At 35.6% G+C, this 27606-nt stretch overlaps 4 protein-coding genes across 8 annotated transcripts; 2 read left to right on the top strand and 2 right to left on the bottom strand.

The window, feature by feature from the left end:
- The first annotated feature begins 4541 nt into the window (after positions 1–4541).
- On the top strand, positions 4542–7558 carry LOC118034243 (uncharacterized). The gene is made up of 8 exons (XM_035039479.2): positions 4542–5452; positions 5553–5624; positions 5733–5801; positions 5893–6253; positions 6482–6643; positions 6736–6785; positions 6989–7037; positions 7170–7558. The coding sequence occupies exons 1-8, from the start codon at positions 5270–5272 to the stop codon at positions 7391–7393; spliced, it is 1170 nt and encodes a 389-aa protein (XP_034895370.1). The 5' UTR covers positions 4542–5269; the 3' UTR covers positions 7394–7558.
- Positions 6121–15945, bottom strand: LOC118034242 (mannosyltransferase APTG1). Of its 5 annotated transcripts, none has more exons than XR_004684993.2 (11): positions 15655–15945; positions 15223–15340; positions 14113–14217; positions 13683–13969; positions 11963–12244; positions 11650–11848; positions 11201–11352; positions 10948–11110; positions 10779–10861; positions 10425–10571; positions 6121–6251 (listed from the first exon to the last, which is right to left on the bottom strand). XR_004684993.2 is itself a non-coding variant. In XM_035039478.2 (10 exons), exons 1-9 carry the CDS (start codon positions 15894–15896, stop codon positions 10781–10783), a joined length of 1629 nt encoding a protein of 542 aa, XP_034895369.1. In that variant the 5' UTR covers positions 15897–15945; the 3' UTR covers positions 8657–10571; positions 10779–10780. The 5 variants fall into 5 exon arrangements, 2 of the variants coding, with proteins under 2 accessions (XP_034895369.1, XP_073262426.1); XR_012168684.1 differs by lacking the exon at positions 6121–6251 and adding an exon at positions 8657–10319; XR_012168685.1 differs by lacking the exon at positions 6121–6251 and adding an exon at positions 8657–10314.
- A 2104-nt stretch (positions 15946–18049) lies between these two features.
- Positions 18050–20960, top strand: LOC118034244 (cation/H(+) antiporter 4). The gene is made up of 3 exons (XM_035039481.2): positions 18050–18625; positions 18709–19683; positions 19791–20960. The coding sequence occupies exons 1-3, from the start codon at positions 18371–18373 to the stop codon at positions 20910–20912; spliced, it is 2352 nt and encodes a 783-aa protein (XP_034895372.2). The 5' UTR covers positions 18050–18370; the 3' UTR covers positions 20913–20960.
- Positions 20961–24831: 3871 nt separating this feature from the next.
- On the bottom strand, positions 24832–27606 carry LOC118034245 (RING-H2 finger protein ATL13). The gene has a single exon (XM_035039482.2). It carries the CDS (start codon positions 27061–27063, stop codon positions 25582–25584), a length of 1482 nt encoding a protein of 493 aa, XP_034895373.1. The 5' UTR covers positions 27064–27606; the 3' UTR covers positions 24832–25581.

The raw sequence follows: 27606 nt of genomic DNA, 5'->3' as shown, positions 1-27606 counted from the left end.
TAGATGAGGAAATTCATTAACAACCCATATTTCATCCACAAAAAGAAAAGAAGGGAAAGAATAAAATAATCCAAAGAAGGAACTTCCACTAAACGAGTAGTACTTGAATTGTTGCTTGAAATTCTACTTTGATTGTCTTTTGATAGTGTTCTTGTGTTTGTCCTTCAGTAAAGGGAACTAGCTTGGTACATACTCTCTGTTGTCACTCAAACTGATATCTTACCGTATGAAGTATTGCGTAGACCGCTAGCTGTTTGGTTCTTGTTTGCTTATTTTGGTTAAGGACGTGCGATGATCTTGCATTATTGAGGCATGTAGGAGGGAAAGTTGGTGTTGACACAAGATAACAAAGAAAGGCCAAATTACCATACCCGTGCAACACCCTGCATATACTATATTTCTTTGATGGTGACAGCAGCAAAGATTTTAAGATGTAAGAATTCATAAATTGTAGTCCATGATGATGCAGATATATGTTATATATACACGCACACACACAACCGTATCCATGAATTTATATGTGTGTGTGTGTGGCCTATAAAATATTTCAAACTGGTTGTTACATGCAAAGCCTAATCCTTGCTTATTAACATTTATGGAAACACGGGACTGATCTCATGATCTGGTCAACTATCATAAAAGTGATCAGTCTCCATTGGTGATCAACATGAACCATAAAAGATGTATTATAGTTTAGCATTTTCCAAGGTTTTATAACTGGCAAACCTTAATACTGTTCTAGTAATTCTATTAAAATTAAAGATGGTACAATGTCCGAAACGAGAGAATTGGCCAAAGGAAACAAAGATAAAAGACAAGTAAGAGAGGCTTCAAAATGCCATGAAGCTAAAGCAAAGACGGGGACTGAAACGGGTTGCAGTTTCCTTTGATTTGTTGTTAACATCGGAGTAAGAAAATGGTAATCCATACCAGTTTCCATTGTTATTACCATTCATGATCAAAATCAAACATCATTGTAAGAAGCACCGGTTTAGTGGGATGTCTATATACAGTCCGGCCATGTATTTATGTTTCCCCATCTGTAATATCCTGATTGTTTTAATAGTGAATTATCGAGGATAAATTAATTTCATGATTATAACTCTTAAGAAGATTGAAGATAGGGTTATGATCACAACTCCTAATAAAATAGTTGTACTACAATTAGGAGGCTATCCAAATTTTGCCCAGATGAAGATGGCTAACAAAACAAGAAGAGAGCAGTAAGTCCTCTCTGCCTTCCCTAGATGTAACGACGAGTTGGTTGGCCAATTAATTATGTCCCATCTAATTAAATTTGACCATTTCCGTCTAATGTTGCTGGCCAGCTATATATAATCAATTCATTCTCTACATATAATGACAGACACATGCATGATTTTTGGAAGTCATAATGGTCTTAAAATATGCAAAAGTGTGCGTGTACCATCATGGACAGAGAGTCGATTGTCTTTACTAAGAAGGGAGACCAGCAACCCTAAAGTAAATAATAACGCTACTGGCATTTTCCATTTGAGAAATAAGTTTATGCACAAAGGAAAGCGACCTACAGCTAGATTTCTGATTTGATGCCCCTGCACAAATTATTATGAGCCTTGAAAATCTGGACTAAGCTGGAAAGTATCCATGTTTAGCCATTTCCTTCGTTGTATTGATCATAGAATCCGTAGGGTTGGGGGCTAGTTGTTATCTGTTGTGTCAAGGAAGAAATACATGGTATTATAGTATATCACTTAGGTTTTACGTAGGGTGAGACAAAGGCAACGAGCCAAAGACCAGGCTCGGGATGGTTTGTCTGTAGCACGCTGCCTCCGCCACCAGACTCCATTGATAGTCCCACCGCAAGAACACTTTCAGGTTCTTGAACCCCACCCCCAACACCCCCCCCCCCCCCCCCCCGGGCCTTTTGGTTTTTGTCCAAATTGTGTCTATATAACCTTTTCTTATCAGATAGGTTATGATTTTTGTGGTCAGAAAGTTCAGTCCAAATTTGGGTTTGAGCATGAGTTCGAGTTTGATTACAAGAACATTAGAGCCTGCTCTCAACTTCACCAGGCACAGACAGAGCAACTTTGGGCCAATCACATCGACCTAATAAGGATTTGGGTCACACTTCAAAGAAAGGACCTCATCATATAAAGCCAGGCTCACAGTGATAACTTATCTGCCCGGAGAGCAGAGACTGGAGATTTTTTTTTTATCCTGGATTTTCACGAATATATTTTACTGTGCCGTTTATGGAAAACAAATTTTTATATTACTTTTATATTGAACAATAAAGGATATTTTTATATATTGTTTTAGGGGACGTCTTGACGAACTAAGAGTAAAAATAAAAAAATACAACCTAACTAGTCATGGAGTTAATTTTAGATAAAAGGTTGTTTATGCTAAAGCAAAGATTTTCTAGGATCTCTCAAATTTTCTCTCCACATATGATTTTTTTTTGTCTCTCGGTTCTCTTTAGTTTTGTTCCAGAAAATTTTTTTGCACTGCTTATTCCTCTATTTATAGGACCTTCACCACATATATATATATATTTTTCAAATTCTTATATTTTTCTCTATTTTTCTCTTAATTTCCTCTTTTATTTAAATTCACAATTTATTTTGGAGATGAAATTAAACTCTAGTATTTTTTTTAATTTCAATCCTTATTTCTTTATTAGATTGGTGTTTCACTTCTCAAATTTATTTTATTTTTTTTTAATGTGGAGTTAAAAATCAATTATGATATATATAAACTTATGCTAAATTCTTTTTTCATTGATCATAAGTATATATCCCCTATATTGGTATGATATATTTAAAAGAATATATTCATCAAACTTATCAACTACTCTTAAATAATACAAAATTGCAAAAAAAAAAAAAAAAACGAGTGCTATCATGTATTACTTCCAAGAAAATATTAATGATATTTATTAATTTGATTGGCTCTAGATGATTCAAATAAACAAATTAAATGAATATTTTTTAAACTTAACTTGATCCGATGGCTAAATCCAAGAAATTTGATGACCTAGCGTTTAATTTGGATCGATTCTAAAATTGAATAAAATAAAAAGTTGAATAATTATATTCAACTAAATGTAACGCGTGCTTCTATTCCCCTCAAATAGGCTTTCCTAATCATGAACAGAAATTGTAAAATTGAAAAGAATCCGAAATATCACCCCCTACTTTATTTTAAGATTATGTTCGATTGATCTAAAAGTAACCTTGAATTGCAAGGTTTGCAAACTAGCCGCATGATAACCTAAGCTTAAGAATTTAGGATAAAACCTAAACTTGGACGAGAAATAATTCTCGAATCCTACTGTTGATATGATCAACAGTTACAAAAAAAAACATATATTAAACACTTTTTTTTATTATTAACAAGGTTGTTCAAGTTAACTCGCGTGCATCTCGACTAATCTTACAAGTTCTGAAGTTAACGACCATATAAATCTCTAATGACCATCATATTAGCAACCACAGGGCTCGAACCTGAAATCAAAAGGAACAAACCTTTTAGTCTCAAATTTTTACCATTAGTCACCTACTAATAATTTAATTTACAAAACAAGATTAAACTCGCTATAACTTCCTCTAAGCCTCTGTAGCGTAGTGATTTATCAGTACAAATTTACATGCCAAAGATCCCCAGTTCGACATTAATGTCTTCGAGGATTAAGATGCAAGAAGCTGAATAATTATTTATCCCACTTTGGCCGAAACTTTAAATCAGAATCCGAACATTAATCTTTATGCTCTTAAATATAATCTTTAGTAACCTTCCAAGAAAATCAAGAGAGGAGTACATTGCCCCTAGTCTCACATCGGTGCTTAGCTTTTGTTAATCACACACTCAACATTTAATTAAGAACCACGAGTGATCACGAGCACTCAAATTATTCGCTTGTCACATGAGTCTAATGAGCACACTTTCAATAAATAAATTAAAAAAAAACCTCTGCAAAGTCCAGTAATCCATCATCAAAGCAGAATAATATTGGTGACCCCATAGCCATTTTGAGAGATAATCGAACCCATAAAAAGCTACTCAACTAATTTTCATAAAACCCTTTTTAATACAAAAAGCTAAACCCTAAACCTCGTCGTTTAACAACTTGTTAATCATCCGACCAATATTATAATCAGAGAATGTCTAGCTTCACTATTGATGCATGTCTTTGTAGCTTTATTGTGGTTAACATCAATCATACTTGTCTACATCCTTTTTAGCAATGTTGGCCCTAGACTGCATGCTTGGTTATAATAATGCCTCCCAATTCTTGCATCCTACTCTCTTAACTTTTATGGCTTGTTATGACTATAGCCTTAAAGGAAATGTTTGTTTTTCGGTGGAAACCGTGTTTCACAACAAATTAAATTTAAAAAATTACTTGAAATTAATTTTTTTAATGTTTTTAGATAGTGTTGATGTTAAAAATAAATTTTAAAATAAAAAAAAATATTATTTGCATCCATTTCAAAATAAAAAACAATCACTACTACCATACTAAACACTAGCTCGAAAAGACTAACATGGTGGCCCTGGACAGCTCGAAGCAGTCACATATCACTTCCCTCATCAAACCTATTCTTCGTGCTTAGCTTGAGTTTATGGTTTTCATTTAATGATACAAAAGGAAATGGACCTCTCGATACCTTTTTTGTATGTATAATTTATTATACAAGCATTAATGCTTCTACAGTGGTAGCATGTGTTCTCTATCATCAAATCTTGAAGGAACCCTCTCCAATCTAAATCTATTATTATCTAGAAACTCTTGTTATACCTAGTAGGTCCCTTGTTCCCAGCTCCATGTTTACATATTCATAAACATCCAGTTAACCTTTCCAACTGTAATATCTCATCTGTCTAAAACCCTTTTTTGATGAACTTTAGGATCTGCATACGAGGACAGCAACAAGCTGTGCCTGCCAGCACTAACCTTTTAAGGCCATTGTTTCCCCATAGATTCATAATTTCCCATTTGAATCTGATCTCTCATATGGGTCAATCACACCAATGGTGATGATTTAAGGAGGACATTTTGCAGCTCTGTTCTATCCAATAAATTAAGCATGTGTATGGGCCATATGTTTAGAACCCTCATCACAATATTGACATGATAGGGATTTAGGCATAGTCTATTTAGCATCCATGCATGTCAAGACTTGCTTCTATCTGAGACTTAGTTGAGCCTTCCCTCAATCTGCTGTTAGTTTTATCACCTCCAGTTAAACACAAATACAGTCCATAGCTCCTAATCGCATACATGGATTCAATTATAAAGCCATCTCCCTCTGAGGCACATCCTGAGACATTGGATTTTCTTTCGAGCACTTGGTGCAACTTTGCTGTTCAAGCTCTCCAACCAGACTTGCAAAACCAGCCGATTATTCTCCTAGATAATCCAATCAAGAAACTCGATTGCGACGTCATGAAACCTCCTTTCTCGGTGAGTCAATTTGTAGCAGTTTCTATGTTTGTAGTGTTTTATGATTTGAATGTTATTGGAGCAAAGGACATGAATGAAGGTTTATTTGTTTACCTTGCAGAAGATGGACAAGAGTGTCAAAATGGATGATGCCTTCAAGTCTCTGCCACCATGGAAATCCAATGATATGAAGGTAGGCACACCACAGCAATAGTATAGTGGTTATGATCAATGTTTATCATTTAGTTGAATTTATCCACACCAAATTCATTGCTTTATTTCTTCGGTGTTTTGCTTACAGTCATGGATATGGATGCAACAAGCAATGCATCCTGAACTGAACTACAACAGTTGTTTCCGCAAGAAATGGGTGCATAATCTTGTTCTCATTAACTAAAGGTTTTTTTTTAAGCTATAAAAACACATACAAAAGAACTTAATCTAAACAATTCTTAATGCAGTTCCCATGGAAAAACATACTGCCCTTTAAGACCATTTCAATAAAGAAATGGTTGAAAGAGATAAAGCTGAAGCGAAAAGAAGAAGAGAGGCTACAAAAAGCTGAAGTACATGCAGCTATATCAGTAGCAGGAGTAGCTGCTGCCTTAGCTGCAATTGCTGCTGAGAACTCTAAGAAAGATGAATCCAGCACTGCCAAGGAGGCTGCCATAGCCTCTGCTGCTGCTTTGGTTGCAGCTAAATGCGCACAAGTCGCAGAAGCAATGGGGGCAAAGAGAGAGCAGCTTAGCAGTGTCATAGGTTCAGCCATGAGTGGCACAAATGCAAGTGACATAGTAACACTCACAGCTGCTGCAACAACCTGTAAGTTCCTTCAATTATTTTTGTGTAGAAACATGAGGAGTGCTTTTAATTCACTTGATAATAGAAAGAATTTTTCTTTTTTTGGCAAATAGAGCTATAATTGGGTTCTTGGGTTTACATAACTAGATTGGCCTCACAATTGGGCCATGGCAACAATAATATGCTAACCCATAGAGTTTTGTTCACTTACTTCCCTAGTTGTGTGCTTTTGGTTACAATTGTTTATAGCATTGAAAGGAGCTGCTACCCTTAAAGCAAGAACAGGATGCAAGAGCAGACTAAACGCACCAGTTCTCCCTTTAGAGGATAACAATGAAATTGATTTTGACTTTGAGAAGTGTAGATCAGTACTTGCCAATGGAACAGAGCTCCATGTTGAAACACCTGATGGTATGTTGATGGAGAAGTCACTATTGGAATGTTAGCTAGTTTAAATAGTATCATTTGGTATTTTGCTTGATTATAATTTTTTGTGTAAACAGGAAATTTCAGGGTGAGATCTGTGTCTATCATCCTTAGCAGCAAAGCCAAGGTTTGACTAATATTCTAGTCTTATTTCAGATTCTGCAATGCATTAATCATCAGAACTCATCAAAGTTCACAAGACATCATCATGCATGGACAGTTGAGATTAAATAGTCAATCATCCATAACATTTCTTTAAACTAGAAGTTTATGTAATTTTTTCTCTGGTGTAATCTTAACCATTGATTGATCCTTGAATTAATTATACAGGTTATTCTTAAGTTGAGGAAGCTCAATATCCTGAAAGGCAAGAAGGAAAGTAGGTTATACTATTCCGGCTCTCCATTTTTCCTTTTAATTACTTTATCTTAAATAGTACATGTAGCACTAAGTTTTCTTCTAAATACAGAACAGAGAATTAACCATTATGAGTACCATAAACATGCTTCAGGTATTGTACTGGACTTGCATGCTGAGTTGTACAAAGATTCAGAAGCTGATCGAGAGACTGATCATACATGTTATCTTATCGTGTTAACAACCAATATGGGGATAATCAAGATAGATATGGGGGATGATTATCATCGTTACAAGACATGGGCCACAACCATTAATCACATGATCATGCTCTCTACTTCTTATGCAAACTATGGGCTTCAATTCTATGAACACTGAAGCTGCTAATCTACTCTGTTGTGCCAGGTCGATTTGCATATTTTGTACTTTTACTATGTAATTATTATCAATTACATTATATTTTTTGTTTAATACATATAAATAAAAACTGTTTCAGGGATATCATAATCTAAGGTATTGTATGTCCAAAACATTGTTATTCAAATGGTGTAAGCGATTAATCAGAGAAGAACATAGCTGTCTTATGGTCTATCTTAGGTAATAATTTTGCAACCAGAACTTGATACCAAAATAATAATCATGTCATGGTGGATCAAAACAAGATACATGAGAAACATCATAAACGCTGTAGATAAATCATGCGTAAAAGCACACCAGATATGATTGAAAAATATGAAGTGATTGCAGGTCATGATTTAGAGGGGGGTAATGGTAGAGATAATGTCTTTGCATGTCTTAAAGCTTCTCATATTGATTAAAGCAATATGTCCCTCATAGGGCTGAAAGGCATGGGCATGATGGACTTTGATCATTTAGCTACTGAAAAGCAAGGGCAAAGACTAGCTTTCGAAAACAGTGAGAAAAGTTTTGGAGTGGAGGAGATGGGGGCTATGGGGCTTTGAAGAGGGAAGAACAGATTTATACTTGGGTCAGAGATAGAAACTAACAAGCCTAAAAGAAAAATAAGAATGGCTAGCTGGAATGGGAAGATGGGTTTCTAATTGATCTCTTGACATGCCCCGATTCTTTGAGTGAATCAACTAAATATCTCAAACGACATGGGTGATCTTGCTTTCTTGAACTTACACAAGCATAACCAACAAAACATAACTTGATTCACCATAGTAACAAAGAAGTTGGAACAAGTGCTATTGCAGTTTATTATGATGTCCACAAACTTTAAGAACAAGTGTCTGACAGAAATTACACTGGCAAGTGGCATCTAAAAGCTGAATTTGTGAAGGATACAACATGACTAGGCAGACTAATAACTTGATGTTACACATGGAATTGGCACTTACATTTTATATAGGTGCTGAGATGCCAACGCCACGAAGAAACTCAATCTAATTAATCTCATAAACCTGTAGAAGACACTTAAGAATATGGACTTGCAATTTTAGTTTCATAATATGATCAATAGACTTCTGAAACAAAGTTTCAACATCAGCCTCTTCACAACCAGGAATCATTTTCTGCAAAGTAGAAATATTTCTTTTCAAAGAAAATTTAACCAACTTCACCTTCTTTTTGGCTATCAAATGGCCCCTTCTCACGTTCATGTCTCTTCTATTCATGGATAACTAGCAAGCACATCTAGTCATGAAAGAAATCCTAAAGGTCAAGATATTTGTGAGACTTTAAGACCTAAGGGATAAAGCAGGTTTATATAGATGAGCTTCACTCACTTGGGACAATAGTGTAAGGGAATATGGGGGAGATATGGAGCAAAGCTTGTCGAGGTCCATTACATTTTGTCATGTTGTGATTTCTATTTACACTTTTTAAACAAACTCTAAGCTTTTGTTCCTAAAAATCACAAATAGAAAATGCCAGTAAACTTCACGGAGCGTATTTGATTTTGCTTGCCTCCAGACACTATTTTAGGCAGTTAGTGCAATAGACAAGAAAGCGTGGCAAACAATCACATGAATTAAAATTCTCACATTGAAGTTGACTTATAAACACAATTTTATTTCTGTAGAAAGGTTTTAATATTCCCCACTGATGCTGTGAGTGTTCTCATACGAGTCATACAAGTCCTGGTTCATGTTAAATTATCAAAATAAAACTTGCCTCGACCATCTATGAGGCTGCTTAAACCACTTCAATTTAAGCATCTAATATACTCAAAATCCCTTTGAAGTAATAATGCTCAGCTATGGTTACTGTTATTCCATCTGCTTACGGGTTGAGTGGAACTGTGGAAGGAATATTTGGAGAGACCAGAAGGCAAGGGCCTTCAAGGAATATCTCATGTAAAGGACCTTTCGAGGAACAAGTTGAGAAGACCACTTTGTACTTTATTTGGTATGGATGCTTCTGTAATTCTAGCTTACCTCTCATTCTCATTTCTCGTTCTGAAATTCTATTTCATTTCCGTTTCTCCATGTAAACAATGAAGTTGTGATACAGAGCACATCGTCAGTTTAAACCGACCAAACCAACCGACAAATAAATCTTTGTTCTACTGTAAATTGTCTACATCCCACTCCAGCCAGAGAGTCTCAGTGATGCTGGCTGGTTTATTTCTTGCTACCATAATAGGTGTACAGTAAATTTAACAAATCCAACTTTTCTTAAGAAAATTGACACCTATATAAAATAAACTGACCCATAACTGTAGAGCCTATGCTTGCAATTACATTCATGAACCTCCTGTTCCAAGATGTGGTCCTTGCACAGCTTTTTTTTTTTCCCCTCTCTTTAGGAACCTAATCTAGCTGCAAATGGGCTCATTCAACTCCACCCACCAACAAGACTTGACATAGGTTTTCAGGGCTGCCATGAGATGATCAATATGGGCAAAATGCAACTCAAGCTTTCATGGAAAAAATAGTGGAGATTCAAAGAATGTGAGCTATACTGAGTCAAGTAGGCCAACTTGCATAGGAGAAACTATTGGCATTTTATTTGGAGTTCACTGTTTCAAGATTGACAGATGAAATAACGGCATTTATCTTAAAATCTATAGAGCTGTGCTAACTCCTAACTGATTAGACACATCACAGAATCCACATTCACACTGCTTTGAATAATGCCACAAATAAAAATCAATTCCCATTCTCGTCAATGAATATTTAACGTTTTACCTAAAGGAAAGGACCGTGATATTTTTTTTCCTGATTTCACTTCGGATTATGTAATGAAGTCACCACAAATGTGACTTCAAGTCATTATAGAATTAACAAACTTCCAATTGAGGTAGCAGAGATCAAGACTAGTTGAAATCAGAAGGTCTTTGCTGAAAGGAAACAATTATTACAAATCCTCTTTTCTTAACCACAGGAGCTTGCAAGAAATTGGCACATGAATAAAGTTGCTTAAAATGCAAAAATTATGTTTTTACCTGTGCTGTCTCCCCACATAATTCGACTGTTGATTTAGCACTTCTCAATTGTTAACTTCTAAGTGATACCAATCAAGGATCATGATGATGCGTTAGGATAATGTTTCTTCAAAACATCATGGCACTGTGGTATGACAATGACAATCACTACATAAATTTTAAAATAAGAACATATCAATAATGTACGCCATACCAACTACAAAAATTCCCTTCAAGTGAGGAAGTATGTTCCATAGATCAAAAGTGACAAAGAAGTATTTCTACAACAAATTAATCTTGGGAAAGAAAACGGACAAAATTATCAGAAACCTGTGAATTGGATATGACTGACTGCACAAAAAATAGAACAATTACCACTAGTTAGCCAAAGCATATACAACCACTGATGCTTGAAGATCACGGTCCACCTTGAAATGGGCATGGAAAAACCTTGTTATCTGCCATTATATTTTAAACTTAGCTACAAAGAAGATATGGTAACACTGAAAGCAAAACTATATATTGACATAGGTTCTGCATGTACCTCTGTGAAAGAATGTGAAATCAGAAAATCTCTTAACAACTTCTCCTCAGAATCAAATAATACAACATGACTAGGCAAAGACCCGTTTGTCATCAGTGTGGATACAAAACTAACAGGATCCATCATGAAGTGGTCTGACTCATCTGGGATTCCTTTCTCTTCACTGTTGAATGAGATATCAGACCATAATTAAGAACTATTAACAATAGCATTTCAAGAAATATACTCTTAACCAAATTGCTAAACTCCAAACCTTGGAGAACAATCCAGAATTCGCATTGGCAGATCATAATGCAGTGTGGAGTAGTAAGGAGTGGCATGGCAGGGCATTAGAAACAGGATACCCTTTACTTTCTCATTTTGCGCTTCTTTGGATAGATAAATCATGACATCCTCAGTTCCTCTCTGTCTAGCATAATCACAAGTAAGATCAACAGAAGATTACAAGGGGGAAAAAGGGTACTAATATGAACCTTTTTCTTTGAGAGCTCCCTACCATTCATTCTTTTTTTCTTTCTCAGGGTTGATAGATAGCATTTTCCCATTTTATTTCTCAACTAAATTTGAGATGATAAAATAACCAAAAAGAAAAAACAGAAATAACATCATAGCAATAAGCCACATTAAAAGCTCAGCTGTTGAAGCTGACAAGGCTTCTGATCAGCTTTGTATTTGGTAAAGTTGATGAGGTATCTCACATACCTGATGAACCAAGCTCATGTACAAGGCCATCGGAATGTTAGTGGCAAGCAAGACAAAGATGGCAAATCCCACTTTTGAGGGCCTTTTCATGTGACTGTTAGGAGAACCTTTTCTTCTAGTATCAGAATCAGATTTTTCCATAACAGATAACGAATATCCAGAGAACATCAAAGCTATCGGGAGCATAGGCAACACAAACCTGTAACTCAGTTTATTAGAGGATAAGCTAATGTAGAAACATGAGCCAATCGGTTTCCATACAAAACAAGGACACAGAGAAAAAGAAAAGGAGAAAATGCCAAATAGAGAGTACCTGAATTCTTTATGACCCTGAATACTGTAAACAATTAAAACCCATGCAATGAGTCCAGAGAGCTTCCAGCATTTAGACTTTATGCTGCCAGCAATTGAAAATGGTAAGAATGTGAAGAGCATGACTGTAAATCCTTGGGAGAAGTACCAGTGCCACTTGTGAGTTCCGTAATAATCTCCACCAGATGAAAGAAAATTGAACTTGAGAAAATTAAGGGGTACAATGACCCATGAGCCATACATCAAACGATCCAATAAACATGAAAGCCCAAGCACCAAAGCCCTGATGATAGACAAAATTGTAAGTAAAACAACAGTATAACCATACAGAATAGAAATTAGAGCAAAAAAATTGAGAAGATGAATCCGTGCAATTTACACTGTATTCTAAAGCACTAACTGCAATTCAATGCATTGTTTTCCCCTTCCTTGCTATTGTCAAGAAGTAGGTTTAATCCAGCTACATTTAGTGTGGCATTAGAAGGGATTATTAATCCCCTCAAAAGTTCCAAACAAGGCAGCTCACCAAATGCAAGAAAACTAACAAGGAAGTAACTAACTAAACAGAAACCAAATATTAAGTTCTGAAACTGATGCAGCATTTTCCAAAAAACCATGTCTTGAATTGTGAAATGTCAGGGCATTTGATACAATTCAATTGAACAAGAAAAATATTTTAAAGTGTATTTTTATGATGTTCATTCAACTCCATTGTTAAGAATATCTCAAAGGAAGCATGGCATGTTTCCTCAATGCTAGAAGAGAGGGTAATATTTTTGCTAGAGATAGCTGGCTATTGACCAACCATAAAAATGACAATTACAGGTAGCTTCTCAAGATCAAATATTCATTAAATCCATGAGTTTTATTTGCTAACAGCTAATGGTAGCAAGTAAAGGCAATTGCATCAGTAGTGGTAACACTAATGGCAATTGAACAAAATGTCTTAAACCTATGTCTAAATGGTAGCAACCAGGACTCTAAGTGTTGCACCCCAGTAAGGCATGTTGAGTGGCCTCCTTTTGACATTGAACAACTATCCACTGGCAGATGTGACTGGCTGTGTCATCTCCAAGATTCGCAAGCAATTGGAGCAAAGCTCCATACTATCTCTTAAGGAGCCTGGATATGTGAATTAATAAATGCACGCAAAATAGCTAGAATGTGTAATGCTCAACACCTATTGTATGCATCAGAGAGCATTGTCAAGGGTCAGGCAGATTATCAGAAAAGTCCTCAGTGATTTAGATGATAAATTCAAGAAATAGAAACTGGAGGCATTGGCAATTTTCACAGCCTATGAGAAGAGACTCATAAACCAATTAGATGGATTTGCAGACATAAAGTGCACCAGTAATTACAATCTAAGTCTTTCTAGAGAAATTACTTTCATGTTCATGCATTACAAGCAAAACTGAGATGAACCAGCCATTAAAAAATAAAATCCCTCTCCCTTATTCCAGCACAGAAATCAAGTTTCAACAACTAGGTTTCTGACATCACCCTATTTCTATGTTAAATGTTGCAATCATCAAATCATAACTTCCTCATATTACTTGTATTTAATTTCAAAACATTTGGATCATGACTAGTCATGCCACAAAATCAAATTAATAAAATTACAAGCAGGGAAAAAATAATTGTTAAAGACATAAGAAAATTATATGTAGCGTGTTAATGAATTCTAGACAAGAGGAAATGAGGAAAGAAACACGACCTACCCAATGGGGACCACCTCCAGAATAAGGAATTTTAATCTATCACGTGTTACAGCCAGCTCAAGAAGGCCAACATAGACCCATGTAATAGCACTTGTTGGCCGGATTGCACAAGCTAATGCTGCTATAGCCAAACCCCACTTCCTTAAAACCAGGGGAGCTTTGCTGGGAGAAGCTCTCATGCAGGGCCAGTAGTATAATCCAACCAGCGTAAGAACTGTTTCCAAACTATTTGACAATGTACGGTTGAAGCAGAAAAACATGAACCAGTTTGCCAATTGAGAAAAAAGCTGTAATGGTTAAGTCCATCATCTTTCACAAGCATGATCGTTACCCACAATAATAAGAGACCAGCAGTTTCAAGTTTAAAATGAAAACAAAACATTTCATTTATTTGTCAAAGTTTAATCTGAAAGAAAAAGAAAAAGGATACTGCCCATTTTGCCACAAAATTGCCAAAGATAGCATTTGAAAGTCTGTAGAAATATAAATCACCAACTGCAGAAAACAGGGCTTGCAGCAACCGTGGTGCGTGTGCCTACAAAGCATCAGACATGAGAAATACATTGACAACTGCTGAATACCGATTCAAAATGCAACAGACAAGCACCATTATTACAAGCACCTGTTGTTTGTTTAAAAATGAATATGAAAAGAAGAAAAGCTACCCATTTTTACACAACTCTTCATATCATGAGAGCGTGCATTTATTTGGTAAAAGTTAGATTCAATTTATTAATTAACTCAATAGCATTACAGTCTCAGACTTCAAGCATGCAATTAGAGATAGTTAAAGTTAATCAGGAACAGTAAGAGATTGTTAAACATTACTGATTATTTGAAACAAATTGTTGCATGATAATTTCTCCAGCAACTCTGTCCTAACAATCATGGGCTTAATGCACAACCACATTAAATCCTATAAAAATGTTGGTAGTCACCATGTCTAACTCTTCAACCGTTGTTATGATGCACCATAAATAGCTTCAGGATAAAAATCACACGGGTTTCACCATCTCCTTCAAATAATAATAATAATAATAATCTTCTATTTCATGAGAAGCTTCAAGCATTCAAATATAATTTTCCTACGGTCCTCAAGTTCACCAAGGTCAAAAAAAGTGTACAACAGCATACCAGACCCTTCTCCACCTCACAGACTTGCCAGGAAAAAATTCTTTTAGAGTTTTATACTAATCACACCCTAATTCCTTTAGTTTTCAACATTTTAAAGAACAATACATTTCTAATTTAAATCCATGATCACTTCATGATGGCAGGGGTCATCAAAATATTGAATGGCCTTCATCTTACTTCCTATTGAGTCTAGTTTAACCCTCAAACCTGTTACAATATGCATTACAGAAAATGGTAGTTCAAACCACTCGATGCCTAAAATCTCACAAACGAATTTGAAATAACCGTGATTATCCCTTGAAGATTGCTTCACAAAAATGTATCTTATTCAAACTTAACAAAGAAAACAGTACCGAAATAATAAAAATCATATTAATCATGAAAACAAACCGAAAGCTATATTTACCATGAACCATGGAGTATCAAGACCAAACAGTGCAAGAACTTTGTACAGCACTGCAAACACCAACGGATGGAAATAGCTACGAATCCCCTTCCTCCATTCCCATGTCAGATGACCATACCTGCCATTTTAAACACATTTTAGTTATCACAACTTCCTTTATACCACTTTCACTACTTCCAAACCAAAATCAGAACTTTCTCTAAACTTTGTTTCTATATGAAACAAAACGAATAAAGTTTATGACTTCAAAACTCAAACACTTACTTCAGCTATAAAGAGCAAAAGGGTACTTTCAAAATTCAACTTGAATGCCGAAAAACCAAAATAGCGCTTCCAAAATAGCATAAAGTTTAAAGCTTTACCTAATTGCACTAATATTTGACCAAAAGAAAAGGGCAGTTCCCAAATTGAATAGAGAATGAGAGTATTTACCCAAAAACAATTCGATGGGCAACTTCAAGGGCTTGCCAGTGCTCATCTGGATTGAAATAGGTTTGAATCAACAGCGAATTGGCAATTCGGAATGCCAAACAGAGTGTAAAGATATTCTTTTCAGACGAAAAGAAATTTGACTTCTGGGATTTGTATCCTTTTTGTTTGGAGATATCAGGGTTTTTGGTTATTAAGGGTTTAGTGGGTTGTGATTTAGATGATGCATTTCGTCTCTGATTCATTCTTCACGAAATTAGCAGTGAGAGAATTGAAAATCAGATCGTAATTAACGTCGACTTACGATGTTACATGCCATGTTGAAAAGGCCAGTTAGGTGCCTAATCAATAAACTAACTACAAAGCAGTCCTTACGTTATTATTTATATTTCAAACCAGTCCATAATCATACCAGCAGACTTCAACTTGCAAAAGAAGTATCTATGTGCTTTCATATAAGAGAACAGTAACACACCCCTCCAGTGATTATACTTAAATTTGTATTATCTTATATTTATTTTTATTAATTAAAATTAAGATAATAAAATTTAAATTGATGATTATTTAGTCATTAAAATTATGATATTATATCAAATAAATCCTATAAAGTTTTTGTATTTTTGTCTAATTTTATTATACTAGGTGTAATGTATTGAAAATATGTGTCAATATATATATATATATATATGAAAAAAATTTATATAAAAATTTATGTATGGTATTTTATAAAATCAAAAATATATAAAAAGAATGTGTAAATTTAGCGAATGGAAAAAATATAAAAAAGCTAAAATTTAAATACTAAAAAATTAAAATTAAAATTTTTTAAATGAAAGGCGTATTTTTTCCCAATAATTTTAAATTTAATTTATTCAATATTATTTTTATCAATTTATATAATATCTTATCAATATCAATTTAATTTCTAATTTTAAAAGATGCAGCATTTTCCCCTTGTTTTTCTTCTTTTGATTGCATTCAAAGATTTTCCTTTTTATTTTTGTAAAATGAAACAAGGAAATAAGGAGTCTTACCATTTGGAATACAGTTATTTATTTATATTTTTACCCAACTTAATAATTTTTCTCAACCAACTATCGTTGTAGACGTAACTAGGGATTTATAATAGGTGATTAAATTGTAAGAAATTGTGGCTTAGGACTTGTTTGATATTTATATTAGACTTGGATGGCTGACTTGCGCTAATTACTTGAGATGTGAAGTGCGCGCACAATTCTCACATAAATTATTTATATTGTACGAAAAATCTAATGATACTTGAAGCTGTAATAATCAATATAAAATTAAATGTGGTTTTTTATTTACTTTGTTATATCAATCTTCTTTCTTATCAAGTAAATACTAATAATTACCCTGTGAACACCATAAAATTTTGTGTGTGTTCTCTCCTCGTTTGCAGGTCTTTCCATAAGAAAATGTTGTCCTTTGTTCTGATAATTTCTATTTTCGAGTTGGATTACATTACACCACACAGTTTGGGTTATTGCATCTATACAAATGAGTGTGTTTGGTATTGTGATAACTGTTGTGGTTATATTTTAAAAAAAATTATTTTATAAAAAATGCTTTTAATTGAAGGTTGGTTTGAAAAAATAGATATTTAATTAAAACTATGGTTGAAATTAAAGTTGAACAAAAAGTAGTTTAATGTGTTTGGTTAAAAATATTTTTTAAAATTGAGGTTATAAAATAATTTTAAAAAATATATATTAATATTAAGGATTTTTAATTTAAATATTGTGAAATTTAACTATTGCTACTTACACCATGAAATAAATCATACTTAATATAAAATATTTTTTATTATTCTATAAAATCATCTACAATTTCATTATGTACAAAATATATCCGACAAGAACTATAATTTCCATAATTTTTTTAGCTTATAATAAAATTAGATAAAATATTATCAACTATAAAATTCACTCTAAACTAAAAAAACTTAAAAAAAAAAAAAAAACAAAACCAAACCACAGCAAATAACAGTGTAAGAAAATTACACTTTTCATTAAACAATGTAATTACATAAACAGTGCAAGAAAAGCAGCCTTCAGCTGCTTCTTTCAATCCTGCATTCCAAACATAGAAATTAATGAGACCCATAAACAGTAATCAGTGATTTTTTCTTTACCAAACACTTGCCTTCTGTGTTTTACATTAAACCTGATTTTTAATATGTAAACAAACGGCCTCAATGTGTGGTGGTTTGCATATAAAGCATGCTGCTGCTGCCGCCGCCCCCACCACCGCCGCTTATTTTCCTTCAATTATAACCAGTTACGAATGTACTGGCGTAGCATTTGCTATGTCAGCCTATCTGATGTCATTGCTCCACCAGCACTTCTTTTTTCTATTTTTTACTGATGGTAATTAACGAACTCATAGTGCTAAAAAAAGAAGAAGAAATTTGGTCAAACTTGTTTCCTGTCCAGGGACTATTACGGATATTCCGCTAAAAAATCGTTGAACACCTGACCAGCTGACCTGCATTCCAGGAGCTGAAAGCAATTAGGCTTTTGTTTTCCTTCAATAATTCATTGGAAGACCTGCCGTGCAGCAATTTTCCTGTTCTTGATTTTCCCCTGCTGCCGGTTTTTTTGCTTTTTCATAACTACCATTAGTCACCATCTCTATCTTTCTCTCCTGAGAAAAAAAAAATATAACCAGGTGTGGAAGCAAGCGAAGCGCTTGTGGCAATATGGATCCCTTAAAACTGTCAAATGTAATCGTCAATTCAACGGGAGAATTTCATGAATCGGTCACTTGTTTCACTCTACCTCCAAAGGTAAATTCACCTGGATTGGAAGAGTACTTGGTCGACAGCAAATTTGAACCACTGAGTTATACATTGCCAAATCTGGAGGTGCTCCTGGCGGTGGTATTTGGTATCACCCAGGTCTTGAATTTTGCGTTCAGAAGAATAGGACTGCCATCGCTGATCTCACAGATTCTTGTAAGTTTGATCTATTGTTTGAGTTCATATGCGTGTACTGATTCTATTTTATAACACGCTTTAATGCTTTTTGGCTAATACAGGCAGGCCTGATTTTCAATCCAGCAGTGCTTCCTCGTAGTGTTTCAAATGTTCTATTTTCAAGGTTAGGTGTAGAAAATCTTGTTACAGTAGCAACAATGGGCTACCAGTTGTTTATGTTTCAAAGTGGAGTGAAAATGGATATGGAGATGTTGAGAAATGTAGAAGGAAAGGTCTTACTTCTTGGTGTTTCTTGTGTATTCTTACCACTTCTACTTGGTCTAGCAACCTTAACAGTTATGACCAAGCACGAGTGTTTAATGAATTTCTTTAATGCAACAGTGTATTCCATGTCTTCATTTCCTGTGATAGTTAGCCTTCTCCATGAGCTAAAACTTCTAAACTCACAACTCGGCCGGTTAGGACTGTCAACAGCGCTAGTTAGTGACCTTGTTGGCCTTCTGCTTCTTATTGTTTCATCTTTGCTGAGAACAGCAGGCCACGAGCTCAATGAAACCGGGGACGGTGTAATAGGGATGCTTGTTTTCATCCTTACTGTTGCATTGATTCTTAGACCAGCATTGAATCTTCTGGCAAGGAAGATGCGTGATAGCCTGAAGGAATTGTACGTTTACTTCATCATTTCACTGTTCCTGGGTTCTGTGTTGCTTTCACATATTAATGGATTGGCTGTTTTTTATGGGCCCTTTATTGTTGGTCTAGCTGTTCCATCTGGACCGCCACTGGGATCTTCTGTTTTGGAGAAGTTCGAAGCAATTACAGGTTACATCCTTGCAATTTTTGTCACATCATGTGGCATGAGGGTGGATTTTGCAAACACAAAATTTGACGAGATCAAGTTATCAATCGCTGCAGTTGCTCTTACTGTGATTACCTTGACCAAATTCTTGGTGTGTTACGTTTCACATTCATTATTTTGGGAATCGCCAGCAAAAAATGGTGCTGCCTTTGCCCTCATAATGTGTGCGAAAGGCGTCGTTGAGTTGGCCCTGTACAGTTTCTTGGATGATGCTCAGGTAACTACTAGTAACCAATCCATGCTTTGCATTCATATATTCCTTAATCTTTGCAACAAGGCTTAAACTAATGTCCCGTCTTCATTTTACTCTACCGACAAATGCAGGCAATAATGGATGATGCTTTCATTTTCATGGTTGGTACAGTCATCGTCTTCGGCAGCGTTGTACCAATTCTTGTGAAAAGGCTATACAATCCTGAGAGGAGATATGTAGGATGCCTGAAAAGGAATCTCATAGAGTCCAGGAAAAACTCAGAGCTGCAAATTATTTCTTGTATCCATGCACCAGGAGATGTGAATGCGGTAATAAATCTTCTTGATGCCTCCTGCCGTGGAGATGGCCCTATCGCGGTTACAGTGCTCCACCACATCAAGCTTGTCGGGCAATCCACTCCACTCTTCATTTCCCACCGAAAGGGGAGGGTAATAGTCTGTGATTATTTACATTCAAAGAACGTCATTCGTTTGTTCAACGAGTTCGAGCAAAACAGTCGTGGATCGTTATCGGTGAACGCAGTCACAGCAGTCTCTCTGCTGAAATTCATGTATGATGATATTTTCTCACTGGCGGTGGAGAGGCTCGCATCTCTTATAATACTTCCATTTCACATTAGATGGTGGAAACAAGATGGTTCGATTCAATCAGAGGACCACAGCCTGAGGGAATTGAACAGCAGGGTCCTTGAAAAGGCACCTTGCTCTGTAGGGATACTAGTTGACAGATGCAGTAACCGGCGGCTAGTCTACAAAGAAGATGCACCAGCAGTAATCAATGTTGCTATGATCTTCTTGGGAGGTGATGATGACAGAGAAGCCTTAACTTTTGCTATTCGCATGGCACAAGACACCAGGGTTAAATTGCGTGTGGCACATCTCCTTCCAGCAAACTTGAATGAACTGGAAGCAAAACAAGATAATGTGGCTTTGAAGGGAGTGAAGGAAAAGGATCACATTACGTTCGGAGAAGAAGTGGTAGATGGAGCAGCAACAACTGTTTCACTTATTAGATCCATGGTGCCTGAATACGAGCTTATAATTGTGGGTCGAAGAGACAACCTGGATGGCATTACCCCACAGACAAGTGGTCTCAGACAATGGTGTGAGTATCCGGAGCTGGGGCTAATCGGAGACCTCATCATATCGGAAGACAACAAGGCAGACTGTTCCTTATTTGTTGTTCAGCAGGCACGAGAACAGGTAGAAGAACAGCAACAACAAATGCCTTAGTAAAAAGCAAACTAGTGCGCATCTTATAGTTGCAGTGGTAGTTTAAAACTTTTTGTCCGTTTAAAGGGATTAATTTTTAAAATATTTTTTGATTTAAAAATATATCAAAATAATATATTTTGAAAAAATTATTTTTAACATAGAATACCTCAACAGTCCAAAAACATTAAAAATAAATAAATTTAATAAAAAAAATCAGTTTAATCGCAGCCTTGTACATATTTATATTGGATTTCCAGGTAACTTTCTTTTATTTTTATGAATGAAGATCTTCCTCATTGTCAAAAGAAACTGAAAGGGCGAAGCCCAATACATAAGTTCATAGAGGCCACAGCCTGCTAAAACTTTAGTTGCTCACTAAACACCAACTACTGCAAATAGAATGAAATCTCGGATTTCTAATAGCTTTCTGCAGAATTATAGTTTGAAAAAATTTATAGCTTGATCGACCCATTTAGCCATAAACCCCTGGGGATTACAATCACTGTCATGGATCCTACCATTACGCCCCTTCTATATGGCGTAGACAGCAGCATTCCATGCTAATCTCAAGAGAACAGAGATGAAGCATTCGAGGTAACTTCATAGATTCATTTGTAGTTGGAATCAGATTTCTTTCGCCTGGTAATGGGAGGTTATTCTCTAGAAATGGTGCAGTGCAGCTGGAAGGATTCAAAGACGTTGGCTTGTCTTTGCATATAGAGGTTTTCCGCATAGTAGAAATGTGTCAAAGAACCAACTCAACCCAATAACTTAAACTTTTAGGTGAGGTTCCAAGATATGATTTATGTTATTCTCTAACACACCCCCTCAAATGAAAATCTTTTGAGCTTGAATCTTGCACAGGCTCACATTATCTTGTGCTTAAATAAATGGGGATTATAAGATTCGAACTCGTGACCGTTTGGTCATTAAAACTCTGATACCATATCAAAGAACCAACTCAACCCAATAACTTAACCTTTTAGATGAGGTCCTAAAATATAATTTATATTATTCTTTAACAGAATACTACTATTATCTTATGATTTATAAGAAAGATAATTTGACGATGAAGGGAGTAGAGCTTGAAGGGCAGCAAATAACTCTTTTTAAGAATGCATGATAGCATTCTGATGAAGGATTTGGAGGACGTCGATGGCCCATCTGGTTTTAATTCATTCTGTTTCCAGAATTCATTTTTCTGGGTTGTATGCTTCCTTGGATTACCAAAGGCTAATCTTTCCCTTTTCATAATGATTCCGTATGGATATGTTTTTTATGGAAACAAATTGAAGTGCTTACTACAAACAAACCATTGATGAAGGCTCAAGCTCCAGTTTTCCTTTGAAAATTGATGTGGGAGCATTTGATGATCAGATCAGTGGCAACAAGGATGCTCGCTGGAACTTTAAGACAAGAGGCAAATCCGGGTCATTGAGTTCGAGCTCCCATACGCGTTTTTATTTGACAGCTTGACTGAAACTTCTAAACTCTGAACTTGTCAAGATTTTCTAAGAATTAGATTATCGTGATTAAGTTATATGAAGGATCTTGATGATGCTGTCACATATAAGAAATATGTTACATGGTTAAGAGTGCACATCTTTCTTACTGGTCTGGATGCAGAATTCGAATAAATTAGAGGTAGGTTCTTGGAATGGATCTTTTTATAGACCTTGATGACACCTATGCCTATGTGCGTCAAGAAGCTAGTTATTAGGGTGAAGCACTCAATTTTGCATCTTCCCTCGTTAACCATATACCCTTCAGCTTGTTGAATTTTTAAATTTCTTTTGAAGTCCTTTTGATGCAGGCGAAAGTTAAAAAAAAACAATTAAATAAAAAACACAAAATATTTTTACTAAGTATAAAGAATTGCAGATATAAACTCTAAATTCAAAAGTTTATTCTTTAAAATAATGATAATGAAATCTGCCTCCTAAGAGGTTTACAAGGCCTTAAATAGACCAGAAAAGCATACTTTAACTAGGAGATAAAAACAAAAAATCTATAATTATAAATGAAAGAAGCAAGAAAACTAAAAGAATAAAGAAATCTAAAAATAAATAAAAAATCACAAAAACTGTCAAAACTAGAGGGGCTCGACAAGATTTTTGATATCTAAAAATCTAGCAAATGAAATAATGATTCTATAATTTTCTTTAAGGAAACAATCTTCGAAAACTCTTATAAAAATTTGAGAGTGATTCAACAGTTAGATAAATAATTATAGCATTTTTGAGCTAGTATTCTAATATGATATAACTAAACTTTTTATTGAGTTTTGATCTATTCCAACAGTTCATAAATGAATTTGTTGTACCATCTATGTAACATTGAAGTTAAATGTATGAATGAATATCGAACATAAATGTATGAATGAATGATACAAAATTTTGACTAATTAAACACGGACTAATCACCATTTTTTTTTCTTTAATCCTTTAACAAGCCTACTATTGATTCTCATTTCCCTTTCATCCTAATAAAAAGTTCAGGTCATAAAGGACGAATCATTTGCATTCATGCTTTCACGTTTATTCTCTCCAGCGGCTTTATATGGTCAACTCATGATTATACGGTTTGAGGGATTTCAAGGAAAGAGAATACTAGCATATAGAGAGGAGATAGCAAATGGTGTCTCTGCAACTGCTTCAATCGTAAGATCCATGGTGGATGAAAACGAGCTAAGAATAGTTGCAAGATGACATCCCTCAAACAGTGTGAGCACCCAGAGCTGGGGGTCTTCAATCGTTCCATGCTTGTTGTGCAACAAGATCAAAAACAAGAACTGCTCTGAACCAGTATTACCAGCTTATACATGTCTGCAAACAGGGTTTAGGGTTCTCTGAAAACCTTGCACTTATATTTTGAACAAAGACTTCGTACCAAATTTGTTGTAACAAGTCTGTTCTTCATTGATACAGCTTAATCAAATGCTTAACGATTATAATTAGTGTTTCTTAACAAGTGTCTTTGGTCACCGGTTAGCTAGAGGTTTTTACGGCATTCCTCGTGCTTTGCAATGAATCAGAAGCGTGCGGTGGTGGCAATGAAGCGGCTTGGCCACTTCTATGACTCCAAAAACTAAGGCCAGCCCACCTCCATTATGATCACACGTCGATCATTATCTGCTAAGGTATTGTTTCCGAGTGTAGTTTTTTTTTTTTTTTTTCCTTCCAGGTTGTTTTTCTGCAAATCTAAGATCAATTTGTATGATCGATCGACAATCCAGGCTGTTGCAGCAAGACAAATTGCTAGTTTTAGCCTAAACATGATGCTGCAGACCTGGATTTAAAAATAATCAGAAAAAACAAGGGTAGCCATGAAAGGTAATTAAGGAGTCAATGGACTCAAAACATAAATATGTAGGGACAGTCACATGAGGTGCCACAAATAATACTAGAAAATGGTCCCCAACCGCTCTCATTACACTGTTAACATCAGCCATTAATGTTGATCGCCCCAATACAACAATTATTTAAACAATATGAATTCTTTCTCATTGAATGCAGAAACAGCTGTCTACTGATGGAGGAAGCAGCTGTGCATTCCAAATCAAATTTGGATTTTTTTACATTACATTAATTGTGCTATACTAGATGAAGCAATTCAATAATCTGTCTAGTATTATTTCAAAATTAAAATAACCCTTGTTATATATATTTCTTTTTGTGAGTATTACAGTACAGGAAATCTTTCTCTTTTCTTATCCCATACTTAGCACGAGTAGAATTTTTTTATCATCCTTCAACAGCCTAACGCAGTGTGTTTTTGACGGAAGAACAACCTGCTGCATCCAGGTGATGATTTGAGACTCAAGGAAATGGATTCTATAGCAGAAAGATAGATATCCAAGTTATTGATGAAAAATTGTGGTTAAGAAAATAATTTCTCTAGCAGAACTTAAATTGATATTATCACTTGAAGGCTTGAAGCTTCTCTATGCAAAAAACAAATTATCTACCCCTGATTATCCTCCACCATTTGATGAATTCAATGGCGCACAACAATCGATACACTCTTTCAGTGCGTAGATTTTGGCACGTTAAGCGCTGTACAATCTTTCCAACATTTCCAATCAAGAATTGTCAATAAATGCTGTAACCAGATGATGCATAAGATAAAACTATTCCAGTAAGCTCAATGACTATGCCCTACTTCTCTTGTTCTTCTTTTCTTTTCTCTTTTTTTTAGAAGAATACATGTGCCCCATTAATGCATAATAATGGCATCTGACATTTTTTTAGCTAACACTACCATTGGAAGGAAAGCTACCATGATACAGAGAAACTGTATGCTTCTGGGTGGTTTTTCCATCAATTTCTGATGCAAATTATTATCCTGGATGTTGAACTAATCAAACAATAACTTTCAAATTAGTCTACATTTTAAGCATGTGAAACCATGAAAAGCCAAAGATTGTTCACCTTGAAAGGACACAAGGAAGACCATCATAAAAGAATGGTCTTTGCTTCACGACACCTACAATACTGAAATATTGGGGGGGGGGGGGGATGAAAAGCAAGCATAATCCAATGTAAAAGCCTCGATTTTGTGTTTTTGGATCAGCTTCATAATTGCTTCTTTCTTTTTCCAGCTACAGATTCCAATTCTGCCTTAACAGATAAGAAAACGAAGAAAATTTTCCCAGAAAAAGTATCCAAGAAAAGTTGACAAAAGAATGCTAGACATTAGGTGTAAAGGATGAGTGAACAACCTTGTTTTGTCTTCCCACAAGCCAAAGCAGAGTCCTCCTTGCAAAGGAAGGTGTTTTTGCTTGTAATTCCAAGCTATTACAACTCTGATTCTGCTCATCAAAACCCCATTGACCATCTCCATTTTCCCACCTGCCAAAGCTTATTTCAGAATCAGTCTTCACATCACCATCCCCCTTCTTCATCTTCAAATCATCACCGGCAACAACATTTTTATTCACCGGAAATCGGAAGGAAAAGGCCCTTCTCGAAGAATCCTCTGGTGAATTCTGCTTCACCTTTTTCCCTCTAAGCCATATCTTTGATATAGAAAAGCTCTCTCTCTTGCTTCTACCAATGCCATTACCGCTGCTCGAAACAATACTAGCAGTCCCGTTAACTTCAACACTTTTAAGGCTTTCAAAACCATCAAATTCTCTTCTTGATTCACAATCACATTCAGACATTGCTGGCCTGTGACCAGGTGTTAAAGGCAGAGTAGGCTTCTTGCTTGACTGCTTCTTCATTGGAGTCCTTATAGGTACTTGCAATGAAGAATTCTCATCCAATACATACTCAAATGACCCCATAGAATAGCACCTTCTTGAATCAACATTGTTGGTGCTACTCCCTTCACCGTTATCCACATTCCTAAACTTTCCTAGCTTAACAGGAACGACCTTATCCATTGAATCCACTTCTATTGTAGGGGCAGAATCTGGGACAGAATCATCTTTTGTCAAGATTTCACTCGACTTGTGTGAAATATCCAAACGCGATGATCCCAATTCATTGTCTCCGTGACAGCTCAGATGGGAATTTGTAGTCAAAACTGAATTGGTTCTCCCAATATTAGCCTCTCTATCATTAACAATCTCTCTTGAGCTCTCACCTCCAGATTCAAGAACAAGAACAATGGGAGAGCGGCTATTGTTTGGAGAGAAATCAGAGAGCAAGCAAGCTCTACAAAGAGGGCAAGTGGAGTGAGACAAGAGCCATGTGTCTATACACTCCATGTGAAAGGCATGACTGCATTTTGGCAACAACCTAAGCTTATCTTCAGGCTCAAATTCACACAAACAAACAGCACAGTCAAAAGGGTTCTTCAATCCTATAATGGCTTTGTAGTGGAACACAGGGAGAGCATCTATAAATGTCTGGTCAACACCAGCATCATGAAGGTGAAAGAGTTGCTGCAACTGACCTTGGAGAGCAGTCACACTCTCCAAGTCATCAGTTTCCCTATTAGGTGGTCTTGAAAGAAATCTAACTAGCAGGTGAAGCAAACCAGAAACAAAGAAAATAATAGCTAGAATTATAATGATAAGCAATATACTAGGACTAACCCTGGTGCTCAAGTTGAAACCATCAGTATCAAGTTTTGGTTGTGGAGGTGGCTGAGAAAGAAAATATGGTTGCTGGGTTGGAGAAATAAAGGCGCTTTCTTTGACTTGAAGGAGAACCCAATTCATATTTTCTTAACAAAAAGACTGAGAGAAACTCAACAAGATTGAAGCTTTAGAGTTGAACCAAGAGATGATACCAATAAGCATCTCATTTGCCACTACAAAATAAATCCCAAGCCCCAATGACGTATCCCCCCCCAGGCCCAGAAGTTATTATGTCACATGAGCGTGTGGGATACAAGGTCTTTCGGTTGAGTTTTGAGAACTAGACTGGTACAGTCTTCACCTCAATTTTGTTTTCTCTACAAGTAGGGAAACTGCAGGGCAAATGCAGAGAGTGAAAGAGAGAGACAGGAGAGAAGAATCAAAGTGGCACTTAAAGGCCTGATATAAATGGTGTGGTCACTGCCAGAAGGTAAGATTTCAAAACAACGGCAATAAATCCTCCACCAGTGCACAACATAAATGAGATTTAGATCTAGTTGGCTTTAAATTTTTACTGTCAGTCTAAATGTGGGAAAGATGGAAAGCATTATATTAGAAAAAAGCTTCGTTTTTTAGGAGGTGGTAAGCTTTATTTATCTTTTTCTAATGATCTCAACGAGGATC

Source organism: Populus alba, chromosome 18 (assembly GCF_005239225.2).
Source record: "Populus alba chromosome 18, ASM523922v2, whole genome shotgun sequence".
Classification (NCBI taxonomy): domain Eukaryota; kingdom Viridiplantae; phylum Streptophyta; class Magnoliopsida; order Malpighiales; family Salicaceae; genus Populus; species Populus alba.
The sequence above is the reverse complement of the archived record's forward strand: the minus strand, read 5'-3'. Positions and strand labels throughout refer to the sequence as shown.